The sequence below is a fragment of the Coloeus monedula genome (genome assembly GCF_965178545.1).
Source record: "Coloeus monedula genome assembly, chromosome: 12".
NCBI lineage: Eukaryota > Metazoa > Chordata > Aves > Passeriformes > Corvidae > Coloeus > Coloeus monedula.
The window spans coordinates 10,387,374-10,407,047 of NC_138792.1; the positions used below are offsets into that span (position 1 = coordinate 10,387,374).

The window sequence follows — 19,674 nt, forward strand, 5'->3', positions numbered from 1 at the left end:
GGCACATGTCCCTCACCTTCCTGAGTATGTTTTGTGCAGTTAGACAAATCAGAGCTCAAAATTGCATCCAGGGCAATGGATAAAGATTGCTGTATCACCACAGACTGCAAAAGGAGAGCATTTGGGGAAAAACAACTCTGAGAAATATGTGTTTGAGAAATAGTTTCAGATCCCTCCATGCAAGACATACTCTTGTATATACTGTTCTACTTAACTTTTATCTCACATACAGACTTCAATCATCACACAGCAGTTGTATCCAGCACGTATTCGGATATGTGAGCCTATGGCATATTCAGTTTCCAGCGGGTACTTCAGAGCCACAAGCTCAGCCTGATTTTATAGCCTGATCTCTAATGATCACCCTGCAAACCATGTCACATTATATGAAGCCCGAGAAATTATTCTCACTATCAAACAACTTTACAACCTTGTTTAAACCATTCCTTTGTTTCATTTCTTTCTTTTCAAACAGCTTTTTGGTCCTATTTTTTGTGCAGGTCACTTCTAAAGATGACAGGAAGCACAATGCTGCAGCTCAAATACACAAGACTCATCTGCCCTGGCGGCTGAGAGGTGCTAATCTACAACATCCTCTTAATTGCCTGGCAGGATATGCAAGAAGAAAGGACCTCAGGTTCCAGATCAACTACCGAAAAATTAATAGTGGCCCAAGTATTATCCAAAAATTGGAAAGGTCAACAATCCCACCCTAAATGTGTCTTTTTTTCTTGAAGCAGCAGTTTAGGACATAATTTGCTGACTATCATAACCATAATGTTATTTAAATTGAATTCCTTCTGAATGTAATTTACTGCCAAAGTTTATTGAGCTTATTTTAACACCATAGTGGGAGATTAAAAACTAAACTATCATTTCAACTATTTTTATAAAGGTTACATTAGTACTTTTCATTTCTTTATTGCCTTACTGAATGTCAGGGTGCAGAGCACTCAGCGAAGCCTGACAGTGGCTAAGAGACATAAAGGTCATGCCGTGTACATTTACCTCAAAAGTTCAACCTTCGCTTGCCTAGAAAACTACTCACAAAATTACTGCCTCCAACAAAAATAAATAAAAGAGGAGGTCATCCACACCCAGAGCACCAGAGACACTGCAAGAAGCTCTGACCTGGGGAAACACACCTGCCCTCAGAACTATCTTTCCATTTTTGTTTCAGTGATGTTTTAAATTCAGACACAGAGCACACCTCTGCCTACATGGAGCAATATGATCACACCTTCCCATTGCAGCTGGAACATGAGGAGTTTGACAGAGCTCGTTTTGCTCCCCAGAGCCCTCGGATTCTTCTGAGGGCCAGAACAATAATAAATATTAATACAATGCAAATTAATTATTAACAATAATAAAACACGTTACGGGTGATTACATGATAGGTGAAAAGAAAAATAATTCATATTGAAGAATGTGTCTGCCTTGGTCTTGCCCCAAGCACCCACACACATACCTTCATTGCTATTAGTGTATCTTAATATAATAATAATTTTAAAATTAATTTAAAATGTGCATCATCAGTTGAAAACACTTTTTGTCCACTTCAAAGGAACAAAATTTTTGTAGTAGGGTTTAAATTGAATTGAGACATGAAGTATTTGGTTAACAGGGCACTTAACCTTTATTAGAGATTGGTGCATCACTTTTACTGCTGTTGCAGTGTTAATCTCAGGGTTCTTTTCAGGAGTAGCTCTGAAGTCATTACTATCCAAAGATGCTTAAAAATTCAGGATGTGAGCAGAAGCAGAGCATGGGGGTCATTTCTGACAGAACAAGGAAAGAAATGTTATGGGATCCAAGCCCTGAGGGCAGAGGGGCCATTGCCAACACCCAGCCACTCTTGGCACAAGGGACTGAGAGCCCTGGGGTAGTACCACAGAGCCCAGCAACAAACCAGAGCTTCCCAGGACCTGGCTTTAAAGTAAAAAAGGCATTTGTGAAAGTGTTCATGCTGTGGAAGGTGTACAGGGTTGAGACACTGGGGCTTCTAGTTGGATGAGCTTTTTGTCACTTCTCCTCCTGCAAATCACCACAGGTGTAACAGAGAGCAGAAGCCAGAAACAAAGGAAATTCCACACAACTGGCTGAGAAGAATGTTCAGCAAGACATAAAAGTCTGCCCGGGGCCAGTCCGCATTTCGGCTGTGCAGCCCTTCTGTGCGCTGGGGCTGCCTGTCCATCTCCACCGCATGCCCTGAGCACTCCCACACCTCGCTCTGTACATCATGTGGTTTATGTTAGGTTATATTTTTTTTCCGTGAGGTTTGACACAAACACAAAGGTGATCAACTGTAAAAGTGAAGCATTGCACGGCCCTGCAAAAACCAGGGCACCACAGCCTTTGACACGTTCTCGGCAAGGCAGCACAGGAGTCTCCTGCACCTCACCATGCTTCTGCTGAAACAAACCAGGCTGCTCTTGACGTTTGAGCGGTTTTCTCCTGTGGGGAGAGAGCATAATGTTCAGTATTTCTCACGATGCCTTTTTTGGGCTGTTTTCTTCTTTATCTGGTTTACCTATTTTTCCTCTCTAAGTTTTCTAGGGCCCTGGACATCACCAGGTACAATGGCCTGCAGCTCTTGAATGTGCTTAAAGTTGAGAAGTTTACTCTCAATTTGAGATCCCATTTAAATCGAGACAATTTTTAGACCAATAAGTCTTTCTTTTTGAATTTGCAATATATAAAAGTCCTATCAGTGAACCACTTGGGCCTGGTAGAAATGCACAAGCCAAAAAGCTACAGTTCTGTAGGTGCTTTTTCTCCTGTGCTATTTGTTCTTCATTACAACAATGCAAAACACTGGAAACAAAAATGAAGAAGACAAATTAGAGTCTGATTAGCAAGGGAGATATAAGCTAATACCCATCACTGTTATACTTCCTTATGCTGCTTAATGAATCAATGCTGGCAGGAAAAAAGATTGCTGGTGCCTGAGGCACTTAATAACAGTGTGTACCATAACATGCATTTCCCTTCAGGTATCACTCTAAAAAGTTGGTATGGACAATTTCTGCTTCTAAAGTAATGAGAGCAGAGGGTGATGCTGTCAAGATGAGGAATTTTGTCAGTACTGTGTGAAGCTGCACACAGGCAGCCAGTTAGTCATGTGTCTGGGCAGGACTTGGGGGCAGGAGGGTCACCCCAAGGCTGAGGGCAGGAGTGTCCTCCCCACCCTGGGCACCACCAGAGACCCAGCACCACCACCAGCTCCAGGGGTGTTGGACAGGTTTAGAAATGAGCATGGGCGCTGCTCATGCAAGAGGTACTGAAAGAATTCAAGCACCAGCTGCTCCCCTCAGAGCCCTCACAGCTGGAAACAAAAAGAGAAAGAACATGAATAAAATGCAGTGCATGGAACTGCCTCCTGTCAGCAGAGATGTTGCAGGTGTTGCAATGCACAACTCACAGCTAATAGCATTAACCTGAAAAAAACCCTTAATATTTGGTTCCATCTTCATCACATCTCACACATTCCCCCCACCTTGGGCCCTCAGACTTTCATTTGGGCTCCACCTTGCAGCTTCTCCTGTACACATTCACCTGTGGAAGGAGCCATCATTCCTACTCATCTGTGGCTGCCTCCTGTATGTCCAGGTATGCTCTCCAAAGCATCCTCATTAGTACGAAGAGCATGTAATCAGCAATGAAAACTTCGGGATTCATTTTAGTGAAGTATGTAAGGCTTGAACTGTATTATCTCATCTGGTAATTAATACTGTGAAGAGATCCTGCACAGTGTAACAACAGCTATAAAATTGCTTCACCTACATGGGATACAGAGAGAAGAATTACACTATATGATCATTATTATAATTTTTGAGTTTTTTGACATTTACTTCCGCTAAATCTTGTAACATCCTTCATGAACTTATTTCCTTTCAAAATGACTTCTTGGCAGAAAAAATGGCATTAAAACTCTAAAAGGGGCATCATGTCATTTCAGAATGAGTCAAGGTCAGCTTGTTCCTTTTTTAAGTACAAAATACCACACTGCTCCCTGCCAGCTGGGGAGAAGCTGCCTGCACTCTTCTGTCTGTCACATTCCATGTCTGGGCAATGAGGGAAAACAAACACAAGAAAATGAGAGGGTGCAGCACGGTACCAGAAATTCCAACTGACCTGGTGTTGCAGAGGATCAGGTTTAGAGACTAATTTCTTAGGAGCTGCAGTGAGAGAATCTTAATCATATTGGGATGGCAAAGGAGCATTGCCCTGCCACAAATCTCCAGTGCTCTTTCAAATATCAGTTCCACAGTGACAGTAACTGCAGCCACTGGTTTGTGTCCTTTGACTATAAGCCAGTTTATACAATTAATAACGCATCCCTGCCCAATCAACAGAACGATCCGTCCTTGCCCCTAGGTACTAATCATGTGTCAAGACAATTAATTGCAGAGATGTACTATGTGAGGAAGGTTGCCCTTAATGTAAAATGTGGCAATTTTTCTGAAGGGCCCAAGGCAACAATCATCTGAATATTCCTCCTTACAGTAACACTACCCTCTCTAAACGAGAGAGGAGAACTTAGTCAACAGGAGACCTAAAAACAAAGCTCCCTCTGGGTTCAAGCCCACGAGATCCAGAGCATCCTGCCACCTCCCGCTGAGCAGAATCATGCTCTTCAGCAAAGGTTACAATTTTCCATTTACACTGGATCAGAAGTCCCTGAATGGCTAAATTCAAATGCTGATCACTGCAAAGGATTTTTAAGAAATTGGGGTTTTTTTCTCCCACCAACTTTTCTAGTTCACAAGAAGCGTTTCCCTCACAGAAGCCTGGTCCAGAACCAGGGAAGGCTTGCCATTGATTTCCACAGAAATATGATCAGATCCCCCAGTATTCACCATCTTACTGGGTGTGTAATTGGGTGCAGATGAGGGGAGCCAGCAGAGAGCTTAAGGACACAGGTTTGGGCATAGAAATGAGTCAATATGTCAAGGTACTCTTTGTTTCACTTTGTCTACTCTTCCTCTTCTTTCTCCAAGGGAAACGGGAAAATCAAATGGGTCTGCTCAAGGAGGGCCAAGTCCTCTCCAGTGACTCCCTCCTTGCTTCAGCCTCTTGACATCTGCTCCACACTGTCACCTGTCCAGGGACAGCCTTCTCAGGAGAGGGGTACAGTTCATATTATGATGATTAGACAAGGAGCAACCAAAACCGCTTTGCACCATCTGTAATCTGGTTGTTGTCAGGGTCTTTCCTTCTGGGTGGGAAGCAGCCCTGTCAGCAAGAACCATGTCAGAGCCTTGGTGACTGGAAGTCACGATCTCCCCACTGCCTTACCTTGTCTTTTGATTTTTCACTTTGACTCATTGCTCCCAGTCATCCCTGTCGTCAATAATAAGAGGTGCTGGGGCACATTTTACAAATATGTGTGCCTAATCATCTTGATAGCTGAGAGGAGCCATGTAGATAAGAAGAGCTTTTATCTCCTTTTCACAGCGGCAATGTGAACCCTCCAGGGCTGCACAGGATGACTGCAGCCACACAAGGTTCCAGCAGCAGCGTGCACCCGGTTATGCAAAAAAAAGAGGAGAAAAGCCCTTCCAGTCTGCACCAGCTGGATTTAACCTCATGCACCGCTTCAGGATCTGGTGAGTCCCACCAAGTCGGTTATTGTAGACTCAAGATAACCTTCCCCCACTTTGATGTAGCTCTCCTTGGCTCATCCTTACCTGGAAAGGACACAGCCAGCCTTCCTGGCTACTTTGGTACATGCCATTGCAAATCCACCCTGCCTGGAACGTGTGGCTCTCCTCATCCCACTGTGAAAGGCCATCCATGCCCTCGTCATTGGTTTCTTTCATGTACAACAAATTGTACTTATAACAGGAAAGACCAGGCAGAATTCCCCTGAGAGTCTGAAATGACATTTCTCAGGATCTGACAATAAAACACCACTTGTGCTCTGCCTCTCATCTGTTCACCCTTTCAGTTAAGCTTTCACTCTGTGCATTAGAGAAATGAGTCATCTTCACCATCTCTTATGCACTCACATTCACAGTACCTTGCCTTAATCTTCAGTTTTTCACTATCACCTGAAATATATGCTCTTTAATCTCTAATATTACTTTATGGGGAAAAACCACTAAAAAATCAATCACACTTGTAACGAGAAGCTTCCAAAGACTCTAATCCTAAAATGCACTCCTATAATAGCACAAGGGAATCTCCACGCTCAGTATTAAAAGGATAATTTTTCAGTGCATCCCCAGTTTCCCAGATACACACAGCTCTTCATTTTCACCTGCAAATGACTCCATAGATTAACTGAGACAAAACTCAATCAAGCATATCTGTCATTGCGATTATGGCCTGGCTGTAAAGCAATTTCACAGAATGGAGAGGACCATGATATACCTACCACAGCTTAACAGCCTTCTTCATTGCACCAGATTTACATAACTTTATTCAGTGTTGTAGGTTCAGAAAAAAGTTCATATTTGCCAATAGGGATGGGAAATGAGCAAAGCAGTGACACTGGAGGTAGTTTATCATTTGAATTAGGTTCTGCACCTGCAGAATTCCCCTCTTGCTTTTTTGGCAACACCTTGTGTCTTGCACAGACCCAATAACTGTAAGGGACTATTTCTGTATTTATATTTTCTATCTAATAAAAAATAGTAGTAAGTTGTAAAGATTGAATTAGAGACCACAGTGGTTTTCGATTTTGACTCAGGCTGTGGAGTTCAGTGGGGAAAATGTAGCCCTTAACTCTACACCAAGAAAATACACCAAGATCCTTGTGCTCTCTGCTTGAAGTTCTTCCAGAGTTACTTTAGCATGCCTTCAAAAAATTGTCCCCAGTGGCAATTTCAGAGCCATATATATCAATTCAGATCGCCATGTACAGCCATTTGCAAATTCTGACATGCCCTCAAATCCTAAATCTGACTTAAAATTTCTTCAAGCAGTTTCTGACAGTTTAAGCAAGAAATGCGGACTTTTGAAATGAAAACTGAAATTCTCACTCTTGCGAAAACACTAAGTGATATGAGAGTTGACATGTCAATCATCCTGGCTCCGGAATAATCGTTCATGCTTATTTTACTGGGAAATGAGCAGGTGTGCAAAAGCTCCTGCTAAGCCCCTGCACCTGCAGGAAACAAAACTCTCCAGCAGTCACAAGAATTTGCCCCAGTTCTGCTGCAGAGCTGCTGGGTTCGGGTTGCTCTGGCCCACGCAGAGCATGGTTGGGTGATGCTGCACCATGTTCTTGAAAGAAAATGGGCACAAATCATAGAGTCAGAGATTCATTTAGGTTGGAAAAGACCCAAAGATCATTGGGTCCAACCATTAACCAACACTGCCAAGTCCACCACCAAACCATGTCCCTAAGTCACATCAGGAGTCTCTCCACACTGGCAAATTGGCTATGCTTTAAAAACTCAAAATAGCCAGCCCTGATTTGGTCAAATCAATGCAACCAAAGGTAGTGTGGAGACTTTCAAAAAGCTGATCACATTTTCTAAGGAACAGCTGAATCATGCCATTTCAGAGAGAAAGCCACAACGATTCTTGGCTGTGCGCAACTTGTTCCCGTAAGGGCAAGGGAAAAACCCAGGCCCAGGGCTGCCTCTTCAAGGTGGCTGGTCAGGCGTGCTGATTTTTGTTCCTTATTATGAAAACTATCTTTTGCCTTCTTCAATAGAAGATAGAAATTTGATGCCATTTCATTTTGTCTTTTTCCCCAGATCCTCATACTTCAAGGCTAAAGCTGAGCTCCCTGGAATGACTCTGGAGCTGAAACATACACCTAAGTACTTGGCTGAATCAGTCCCTCTCCAAGTATAAGGAGGAAGATATTCAGGCTTTCTAATTCAGCAGCACAGCAGGGAAACTGCTTGTCTCTGCATGATTGTGTAATTGCTTTTCAAAGAGAGAAGTGAGTTTCTCTATCCACATTGCACTAACAAACCTCAGAAGTCACTTTGGTCTCCCAGCCTAACTTTCAAGATTATTTGTTATGGATAAAAAAAAGACACTTCTATTTCCATAGCTGACAAGCTTTGCCTTAGGGCATGCATTTATTTTCCATGCTGTTGATCTATTCCTCCCTGTATCAGGCTAATTCATCAGATTAATAAAGGACGATTTAGCTTCCTGCAGGGTGTTATTGATCTCTTGGGGAACATGGCAGTTGTTTGCTATGCCCCCTTTCCTCTGAGCAAAAGGGATGATTTTTAAATATTTCTAATGCTTGAAGGCTACAGTTGGTTCTCACCAAGCAGCTACAGAGGAGCAAAAGGCAGCAGCAAAGGGGAAATGTAAAATGTATCACCTGAACCCCTCTTTCCCTACCTCTGTATTCATCCGTGTGTCCAGAGCACACAAAGCCCCAGCAAGGAGGTAGGAGTGAGCACCTGGCTCCCACAAGAGGCTTCAGGAAGACAAGGCACATCTGGGTTGAGCTGGCACACATTTCATCCACCTGCACCAGGCATTATTTGAAACACGCAGCTCAGTTCATAGACTATCAGGTCAGAAAGGCTCCCTGTATCAGCCCTGTCTCAGACCCTGCTAGGTTCTGCTACAGAAATCTTCATGTGTCATCCAACACAGAAACAAGAGTGTCTCCTTACCGGTGCCAAACTTCCTTCCTCTATCCCACCAAAATCATTCCTTTACCTTCAGGCTACAGTGCTGGACGAGGAGCTTTAATTCTCCATAATCTCCCAGTTGTTCTCTGGCTCCCTGCTTTTCTGGGCAGCAATCCCTGTCCTGCAAACACAGCCTGGCTCCTGACTTCCAGGATACATGGCTTGATGCTTGACCTTATTAAAAAACAAACAAACACTGTTTATTTATGCCAAGCTAGAAAGCCCAAATGTTCAGCCTCGATGACTTACTACCTCATTCTTCACCTTTCTTCTGATTTTATGTCATCTGTGACAGTTTCATTTTCTCCCCAAAACCACAGACAGAAGTGTTAAACGTTGACAGAGCAAGACCTGAGCCCCACCAGAGCTAGGTAGACACAATACCTTGCTCCTGTGTTTGCAGCAGCTCTGTTGTGAGGCTTGTAAATCCCTTGCCTTGAAATCCATTCAGTATGTGCTACATTAATTTTATGTACTTCTAATTCCTTAATCAACAGTTTTGAAGAAACAAATATCTCTGTAAATTACAACAACATTATTACCTTTAGCAGTCTAATTTGAAATCTCATTAAAAAGATATGAAGTTCTCTTCTGTAACCCTACAGTGAATGGAATAACTTGGAACAGATCCCCATCCTTTGTTAGTCATACCTTTCCATATGCTGTTCCATGTATGTCTAGGTCTGGTTTCCAAGCTTGCTTTCACTCCTGCCCATCTGTGATGGCCCAAGCACCAATGACAATCACTATGACCACTGCTGAGAGCTGTGTGGCCAGTATCAGTGACCAGTGGTGGCCTGTGCTATGCTGCACACTCAGGGTCACTGTGGAACACTCCCATCTTGCGGTATGACCACAGCTGAAATTGGTTTCCCCCAAACATGACACATTTATTGAACGTTTCTGCAAGGTTCAAGTGCCTTTTCTGCATCATCAGTGGCTTTTCTGCTTTATCAAAAGATCTTTTTTGCAGGGCTCAGCTGGTACCTGACGGAATAAATGCCTTTTCTTCCCAATATATTCTGAAAATTACTGAGCTCTGCTTGTATCATTTTCCTTCCCATAAAAAGGAAGCCCCATTTCCTCGAGTATAGAAAAGTTTTAGAAACAGAATTAGGCAGGGAATTGTTTGAAATGAAGGGGTCGGGGAGTGGTTTCTCCCAGTGGCAGGGGCTGTGTGTGATCAAACCGAGTGATCAAAGACAGGCCCCACACCTGAAGCTGCCCGTGTCTGCCCCCATTCAGACACATTTCTCATCATTATCCCTTAACCCCGCAGTTTCCAGTCCCACTTAACAAGGCTGTGTTTATTTGTCTGATTTTTGGCATGACAGATAAAACATAGCTATCCCAAATTTCAGTCCATAAATCCCAGTAAGTAGATTGGATGGACCTAGATTAAAAATGAAAATAACTGCAGAGACTTTATTTTGGAAACAAAATGAAAGGCTTTAAAACTGATTTGCTGATATGTCATTTGTTTGATGTCATCCCTCTATAAGTGGGTTATGATTGTTCTCATGAATGCAAAATGATATGCAAATATATCCATCACGTCCTGCTGCTTCCAGTTTTATCTGCCTCTTTCCTAGACTCTTCTTTCCCTTCCCCCAGAGTCTCCCAGAAGCATTTGTCCGACTTGCATTTGTCCCAGAAGCATTTTGAGAAGCATTTGTCCCACTTGCAAGGCCAGGGACAAAGGGAGTGGAAAAGGCAAAGAAAACCACCCTACACCTCTTCTGACACATACACGTTTTGTGATGGTTTATGTCCCTGTCACGTGGCATGCAGTTTCATTTCTGCCCTTGAAAAACACCTGAAAAACCATTGCCAGCATACATTCTTCCTTGACAATTTTTCTCTGGTTACAGAAAACACAGAAAGTTTATAGTTAGCCATCCTCCCTCCAAGAGTGACAGCTTCTCTGTCCCAGGTGTTTTGGAGCAAGCAGGACTCACCAGAACTGTCAGAATTTTTTCCTTAAACACAGAGCAATTAGTAGCACAAAAACAATCAATGCTCTCCTGCAGGAAGGGAAATTTGAGTGGGGTTTTTATCTCTTTTTCTACACAGTGCTACACATAATCTTTAGGTTCCCCAGAACAAGACTGTGCTCAGGGTGAATCCCAGCTCCAAAATGATGGAGTTTGTGCCTAGAGGTGGATGTGGCAAATCTGTACCTGGGAGTGCTGGCGAGGGGCTTGGAGCCGTGTGCCAGCTGCTCTCCTGCTCTGCCCCCTCGGAGAGTTCCACCACCGTGGGTGGGTGCGGGGCAGGGGCCAGGACTGGCCATGCCCCGTGGGGTGTCTGGGGCTTGGGCTGCCTCCAGGTCCTGTGCTGGCAGCTCTGTGGGAAGCGGCTGCTGCTCCTAATTAAATAGCACAGATCCATTCCTGCTCATCAGTCTGGCGGCCGTAAGCCCTCCTACTGTAGCCTCGGGGCTGGAATTAATGCTGCTTCGAGACAACATAAATTGCAGCTTGAAAAAGGCAGATCAGATGTACACTTACTGCCATTAAAAGGCTTTAAATTTGCTTAGAATTGAAAAAGAAAAGGAAATCTACCACGGAAGACCCAGATACAGCTGTAAAGGGCTGAATGCAAATTACAGGGTGAAGTTGAACTCATCATGAAGTTGCTTTAGGACTTTGCAATGCACACCCACAACACTGTCCCTTTGCAAGGGACACAGAAGCTGACTCTGCATAGTGGCCAAATTTTAAAGCACTGTCATATTAAGAAACGTGGCTTTGAAATACTGGATGTCTCTTGAATAATTTCAGGTCTGTTTTTATAATGTAGAATCAAAAGATTTGAAGCATGAAAACAACTGAATTGCAGAAACTTTGGATATGGGGAGGGAAGGGGAGGGGAGGGGAGGGGAGGGGAGGGGAGGGGAGGGGAGGGGAGGGGAGGGGAGGGGAGGGGAGGGGAGGGGAGAGGGAAGAGTTGAGTTGTGGGTGGGTGGGTGGGGGGACAGGGAGAGGTGACAGGGGTTAGGTGGAAGCATGTCACCCTTCTGGGGGTCCCAATGATGTCTCACTGCTCCCCTCCATCTGGTCTGCTGGTGGTGAGGGTCCCCTGTCGCCGCTGTGGCCACGCCATGCCAAAAAGTATAGAATAGAATCCAGGGGATTAATATACCTTTGGGCCAGGTGGGAACGCCCACGTGCCTCCCTTGCAGGGGGCCAGTTTGACACTGTCCCTTGCAATGCTGTGTATTTGTTGCATCATGCTGCAGTGCTCTGGTGCAGGGTCTGGGACACCCTTGGGGGGGCCTTTGATGGGTCATGACACCCCTCTGCTGTCCCTCATGTGGATTCAGCTTTTACTGGGGCGAAGGGGCCCCACAGCTGAGCTCCTCTGCCTCTCACCAGAGGCTTTCTCACCACACATCCAAAGCCTGTCTCCCCCCCCTCTCATCCTCTCCCCCCCCCCCCTTTTGGTGTGAGGGTCTGTTCGAGCCTGGCAGCTGATAGCCCTGGGATTGTGGTCTGCACCCCAAAGGTTTTAAGCTTGATCCCTCTGTGAATGTATTCTTTTCTCCCCAGACCTGAGTTTGCTTTATCTTATCTCCATCAGGAGGGGTCCAGGGCCTCAGTCAGAAGGCCTATTCAGGGTGTGGTGGTCTTCTCTGCAGCTTTTGTAATACAGTTTTGTTATAATAGGCAAAGGTCCTTCATGAAGATGTTTAAACCATAAATTATTACATTCAGTCTCTGACATTATCTTCCAGCTGAAGAACAGACCAGCTCACAGGGAACACAACCAAATGTCCATTGATTTGCTCTCCCAACTACCTTCCATGGAAGGGTGGGAAGAGAAGGCAGAGCAGGGAACTCACAGCAGAAGGATCATGGAAGTCTGTGACAAGATGCTGAAGTCACCAACTCTTTCTGCTATCATGAAGAACCAGGAGAGAGAACTCTCAGCCCCTGAGCATTTCAGGTCAGTGCTGGGGACCCACACACGTGGTAGCCATGAAACACGAAGAGACAACAGTGTTACAGTCCCATTTCAGCATCATTAGCAGGGCACTGGTGTCATGGCGACTGAACAATTCTCATATAAAATCTTCTTCTGAAACAATAGCCATAGACAAAGATCTTTCTCTGTATGAACGATGGTGTATTATTTTCTTTTTAATTGCATTGATTTACACTGAAAGCTTTAAACATCAGCCTAATAATTATCATAAACCAATTTCTCATCAGGAATACAATAAACCATTGTCTGAGCCAGTGCTTACAAGGAGGTGATTCTCCTGCATCAGAGGAACTGGAAAGAAATGAGAAGCAACACTTAAAAATGCCAGACTGCATCCAGGTTGCTGCAGTTAGGGGAAAAAATTATGTGAATGATTGCCAATAAACATGATGGTAGGTAAAAACCTTCAGAGCCAGCAGTAGTGTTTATTTATGGAGAAATGCCTAGATGGTGGTCAGGGGCTGGCACCCACCCTCACTGACCTGCCCTGGTTGGAGTCAGGGGTCACCCTGCTGCCCTCGCACCTTCTGAAGGTATTCCTGCGAGACTGCTGGAGGGGATCTGTGTCCTGAATGCTCCTCCCCAGAGCTGAAACCAGGGAATAGCAAGCGTGTGGCCACGGTTTGTGTGATTGCTGGTGGCACTGCGACCTGCTGCCTTTCTGCCCTGTCACTCACTCCCTCTTCCCTTGCTCACCATCTGTGATGACATTTCCGCTCACAGAGAGACATCAGCAAATACCTTTGGAATGAAACTTCACACTGCTCCAATCCCTGCTCTTAGAGAAGGTCTGACTATTTAAAACCAGCACCAAAAAACCTGGCTAGAGGCATGGAAAATTTTAGATAAAACAATTGCAGCCTCAGTCAGCTCTGAGACACCCTGACAAAGGCAGAGCAACATGAGACACGTTCTAGGTAGAGCTGCTGGGCCAGGGCTCACTCCGGGGGGACAGGCTAGGGTTCCCCACAGCCTGGAGAGGAGGTGGAAACGATGTGTGCTCTGAGCCACCCAGATACCTGCAGGAGTGAGAAGGATGCAGCAAAAGAGAGCTGTAACAGGGTTTGAAGGTTTTGAGCTCCTCTGACAGTCAGGTGCTGTAGTGCACCTTATCTGTGTGAGATCTCGCAGCAGCGAGTGCTTCACAGCCCCATCACACCCAGCTCCGCCTGCGGCATCACCCCAGGTTTTACTACCACTGCAAAATTTCCACTCCACGACCGGTGTCAGCAGAATGGGCTTTATTTTGCAGAGTGATCTTGAAATGTACACGGTGGTTTGTAGGGGTGGGATGAAGCCCCGACAGGACGGTGATCTCAGGGAAGTTTCCAGGCAAAGGCACATCCCAGGGCGGCGGCTGGAGGGGCACTCCATGCCTACTGCCTCAGGAGCTGCCAGGGGCACAGAGGTGCTCAGCGTGGCAACAGGGACACCCCGAGAGTGACAGCCCCCGCCCTGGGTGCAGTCAGCACCGCCCTGTGCTGCATGGGCGAGATCTCAGGTGGCATTCTCTCTCCAGCAGGGAAACCCTTGCTTTCCACAAATCCATTGATACCTCAGGATTTTCATTTGATTTCCCTGACCTACGCAGCTGCCCTGGCCTGCCCAGCAGAAGGCTCTGGGACTGAGGCTGTGACTTGAGCGGGGTGGAAGCAGCAGCACAAGGAACATCTTCCATGGGGCTGGGGCGTCCTGCCTTCACCACAGCATTCATTTCAGCCTCCAGCCCTTCATATAAAGTATCATCAAATAATTTACAGGAGGTGTCAGCTGCAGGCTACAGCCAAAAGGAAGGTTTATTTAAGACACCGTGTGGATTGTTATACAAGATCCTGATGGATTATTCCTATCTGAGAATTTACAGATACTTCAGGAGCATGGCCAACAATTTGGATTAGTTGAGATTAAATTCAGACTGGGTTGGTTTTCCTCCCTTAGGAAATCTCAGCCCCAGGTCTACAGATATTTTTTGAAGGCAAGATGTAGACAAAAACAACTTTTACACTTTCCAGCAGGCACCTGAAGTACTTTTCCATCAATCACCTTTGATATACAGAGGCAGAAGTGTGAGCTACTTCATTAAGAGCCCTCACACATAACTGGGTACATTTACATATTAATCAGACATCTAAGCTGCTAATCTTTCTATCTTATATGCTTCTGTAACCATTAGTCAGAGCCAGGTGCACTGGTAAATACTCCAGGTACCACCAAGTGCTCTAAAAATCAAGATGAGTGTGGATGACAGGGAAAGGCTCATATTTACAATGCTGCTGGTAGAGCCAAGCACTGTTAGCTCTGCCACAGTAACATAAATACACATATCTGACACCAGGAGCTTTAGTCCAGTGGGAGCACTGAGCAAAGCGAGGCACTCCCACTGCCAGGAGACTTCCGTGATTCCCACAGAAATAAACCACAGAACTGGTTCCAGTTCCACCTTCTCCAGGCTCTTTGCTAGTGTCTGAGCAGCACTGGGCACCTGGCACAAGACCCTGAGAATAAAGGAAGACAGAGAAGCTGTCTCCCTCCACCCCTGATAGCCCACAGCCCAACCCTGCTTGTCCCCCAAGGGCAGCAGCTGCCCCACACCTTAACCCAGGACTCAGTGGGGTGGAAGAGATCAGCCTCAGTTCTTACCATAGAATCATAGAATCACAGAATTCAGACTTGAGAGATCATCTTGTTCATCTTGCCATGGGCAGGGGTACCTTCCACTATCCCAGGTTGCTCCAACCCCATCCAACCTGGCCCTGAACACTTCCAGGGATGGGGTAGCCACAGCTTCTCTGGGCAAACTGTACCAGGGCCTCACCACCCTCACAGGGAAGAAAGAATTAATCTTTCACAAAGTTCAGATGGTTTTCTGGACAAGATTTGGTGCCTGGGTAAATCAGTCATAGCAAAAGTGGTGGAAGCAATGAGGGACATGGGGAAACTGCTCCAAAGTCAGTAGTTACTGAGCTGAACAGACATGGAACTCGACAGAGGATGCAGTCAGTGGCTCCACAATCAAGCTGCTGCTCACTGTGGGGCACCCAGCACCAGTCTCAGGTACAGCACAGTAGTTGCTTGGTTTTCTGTTCAATCTGTTCATTTGCCATTCCAGCACCTGCAAATCCACATCCTCAGCTTCCCATCTCCCTCCCTCCAGCACCTCTCATCCAGCTCTCCACCTGGCTTGTGTGGTACCTCGCTTTGAGCTGCTGAATTAAATTCTCTCCATCCTCCAAGAGCAGACAACATTGTGAAGTTTAAGCCCTGGGTGTGAGGTTCAACCTTCAGGTGCCTGTTCCTTGGCACCACACATGTCGCTGCTGCCTCCACCCTGAGGCTGGGCATACACTGTGAGCAGGGCACAGGGACAGCCAGTGCCCAGTGGTCACACACTGACAGCTGCAGACTTACACAAAAACCACAAACACCTATAATTGCCTTTGCCGAGGAAGTGATCTGTGGTACTGCTTCCTCCTTGCAGACCCATCACAGTTTACATTTCCTGGGCTTTAGTTAAACAAAAGAAAAGCAACGTGTGTGTCTTCAGTGATCACACAGGCTCTGCAGAGCACTCTGATCTTCCCTGCTTTGGGCCTCCAAGTTTTTTTTAGCACTTCCTCCAGATTAAAATGATGGAAAGGCTAGCCAGATCCTGAAGAATGGCTTCATGCTTTTGCCATGGAACATCACTTGGGTTACCTGCAGCTCTCAGTGCTCCCTGTGGCACCAAGCTGGCCTTGCTGCCTGGCCCCAGCACAGACACCCAGCTAGCAGCACACTCCGTGCTGCTACCCTAACACCCCAGCACCTCTCCCTCGTGTCCAAGCAGCCCCTCAGATCCCCACCAGCAGCTCTGCTCTGCCCTGCCACCCCCGGCCCATGGCAGCAGGAAGGTGCTGAAGCAAAGGGATGCTTTGGAGACCATGAGTCTCTCCACAGTCTGTTCAAGACCCACAACCAAGAAGTTTTACCAGTGGATGTGGTTCTTAGAGGAGAGCCTGGATGCCCCACAGATGCCATTAGAGCCCATCCCAGCAGCTGGAGACATTCCTATTCCTCACCCCATAGGAAAGGCAGATTTTGGAAACCACTAGCAATTTATGCTTCTTGTCTGGAGAGCCTGAACATAGCACTGGTGCTTTACAGCCAGTGGACCTCTCCTCCATCTTTAACTGCGCTTTATAATGTTTTATTGATTGGTTTTGTCAAACTATTTTATTGATTGGAAGTATTTCCAGCCTCTGCAGTCTGGGCATAAATGTTAAAGAGGAGATGAGGAGAGACAGGCTTTATGATGGAGCCCTGGCTCAGCCTTGAGTCTGGCTGAAGACCCATCCCTGGCCCAGTGGTCTTGCTTGACCCAGGCCAAAAACTGGGAGAAAGGAGCTGGGATGCAATAACATCCATGTCTGTATCTCTACCTTCCAGACAGAGGCACAAGTACAGCAGCCCTGTCTGAGCTGAAATAAAGCCTTAGCCATGACTGACCCTGTGTAGAGGTGCTCAATGGATAAGGAGGGGCCACAGCCACCACAGGCAGAGCAGGGCCACACACAGCCTGGGACACTTCCAGAAACATGGGGGCATGGAGGCAGGTGAGGTTGCCGTCTGAAATACCACCCTGACATGTTATTGGTACCTCACATCTCACCCCCATCTCCTGGTCTCATCAACAGGCAGATGGATGCTCCAGCACTCACATGGCCCTGCCTCACTGCCCCCCAGTCACTTGCCTTGCTGGAGCATCCCTGTGAATGCCAAGAGCGACTCCGCTAGGTCCGACGTGGAGGGTTCAGGCTGGCCTCTTTCCTGGGATACAGCCCAGTAATGCCTGCTTTGTCTGGCTCAAAACAGAGGGGTGCACCCAGGGTGAGATGGGCACAGCTTGCTTTGGGGTCAGGATTATTTATTCATTATTATTTATTCATAATTTTTAAATGAGCTTTACAGCTCAGTTCTGATTTCTGGCATTTGCCTCTCCTAGGAGTATGTAAAACACCACAACGAATGCAGTGGGGGAAACCTCCAGCCTCTGAACCACCAAACTGCTGAACTATGGTCACATTGACCACATTTACACAGGGCAGAGCATCTCTGCTCCTTGCAGAGCAGCAGCAGCAGGCATTACCATGAGGAAAAGCTGGTTACACCAGATAGGAGCATGTATGATGTGGGCATTTCCATTTCACATGTGAACCATTAACAAATAAATAAAAGAGACCATAGAAAGCATTTCTCATAGGAAGCCCAACTTTCTCCTGCAAACCCCCAGCTAGAATGTTTTACCTTTGCTGTGGTTTTTCAGTTGTTTGGTTCAAGCAGTGGAAAGAACCTGCCTTAACTGAGCCATACTTTGGCTGGTGCTTCTTTCTAACAGCATATATTGGTATTTTCCTATAAAAACCCAAGGTCACATGAGCAAGACACTGGGGATTTTCCATGGGATCAGCCAAGAGCAGTCAACACAGGGAACAGGAGGCCTTTGGTCCTGCTGCCTTATAGGAAAACGATGCTTCCACCTGGATCCTACAGTGTGGATTTCATGGCCTTTTCTACCCCTCAAGAACAGGACCCCCCTCCCCCCTTTCCTGCAGGAAAGCAAAGCTGAGTCCCCACTCTTATTGAGGAAACCCCAATTTCCATTTCATTCCATCATCTCTTTGCAGCTGCAGGGAGCAGTGCCCTTCTCCACCTGCCTGAACCCCAGAAGTGCTCCAGGGGGAAGGAAAGGTCCAACCCTCACCTGCAGGAAGGAAATAGAGTTACTTTAAAATCATTGTTAAGTACAGTTATTTAATAGCGTCCAAAAGCTCCACTGCCCCCCAGCCCTCAAATTACATATATCACATGAAATTCACACAGGCCACTGCTGGGAAGGGTGGATGAAGCTATTTTTTCCCTTTTTATCAGAAAAGGACATAGAGCCAGAAATATTGGCAAAGCCAGCTGTCCTTCAGACAGTGGATTCCACAGATAAGTCACTCCCCAACAGTGTGCAGCACAGATCTGCCCGTGTAAGTGGCCCCGTGGGGACTGTCACACGCTCCTTCACAGAGCGGTGCTGCTACGGGGCAAATCCATGCAATGCAACTGTGAACAAAACTCATCTTAACACTCACATTTTCCAGTCTTGATTGAGACTCTTGAAAGCAATGGAGTGATTTCCTTTGCCTCAGGTGTCTGCATTACACTGATCCATGGGGCTTGTAGGGCACCACTGAGTGGTCCTCCCCTTCGAGTTGCACAAAGGCCCCCCAGTATTAAGCACCACCCAAGGGGGTCCAAAAGATCAAACACTGAGTGTTGTCTCTAGGGGAAGCAGCAGAGCTGTGTTCTTGTCCAGCCCCTCTATTCCACCTCTTTGATTTATTTACCTAAGTGCTGCCAAGTCTCCAGTTCCACCAAACCATGAGGAAAGCAGACACAGTGCTCCTCTTTCCCCTCCAGCATCCACCAGCATGTACAAGTGACCCAAAGCACAGAGGGAACAGGCCTGTGTATGTTCTTGGTGGCTGCGGTTGGCTGGAAGGGTCCTGGGGCCCTCCAGGCTCTTAGCTCAAGGCAAATCATAGAATCACAGCATGGTTTGGGCAGGAGGGACCTTGAAGATCATCAGCTTCCAACCCCCTGCTATGGGCAGGGATGTCTTCCTCTAGACTAGGTTCCTCAGGGCCCCATCCAGCTTGAACACTTCCAGGGATAGGGCAGTCACAGCCACAGCTTCTCTGGGCAATCTGTTCCAGTGGCTCACCATCCTCACAGGGAAGAATTTCTTCTTAATATCACCCAAACCCACCCTCTGACAATTTAAAGCCATTCCCCTTGTTCAATCACTGCATGCCCTTGTCAAAAGCCCCTCTCCAGCCGGAAGGTGCTACAAAGTCTCCCTGGAACCTTCTCTTCTCCAGGCTGAACAGCCCCATCTCTCAGCATGTCTCCATAGGAGAGGGGCTCCAGGCCTCTGAGCATCTCCCTTTATATGGTTTTTCATCTGGATATGGGACTTGCCTTCCCCTGTCCCTTTCTGTGAAAGGAGAGTAGAAAAGGGCTGAGCTGCAGCTCACTTGGGAAAGCC

The 19,674-nt window shown here is 46.4% G+C and overlaps 1 protein-coding gene across 2 annotated transcripts in view; it reads right to left on the reverse strand.

The window, feature by feature from the left end:
- Positions 1–1,686: 1,686 nt before the first annotated feature.
- Positions 1,687–19,674, reverse strand: part of STAG2 (STAG2 cohesin complex component) — a 108,467-nt gene continuing 90,479 nt past the window's right edge. The window contains exon 34 of one of the 2 annotated variants that reach the window (XM_082289482.1): positions 1,687–2,454. In XM_082289482.1, coding sequence (XP_082145608.1) covers positions 2,398–2,454 — 57 coding nt within the window. In that variant the 3' untranslated portion in view covers positions 1,687–2,397. The remainder of the gene's footprint in view (positions 2,455–19,674) is intronic. The other variant, XM_082289483.1, reaches the window with a different exon arrangement.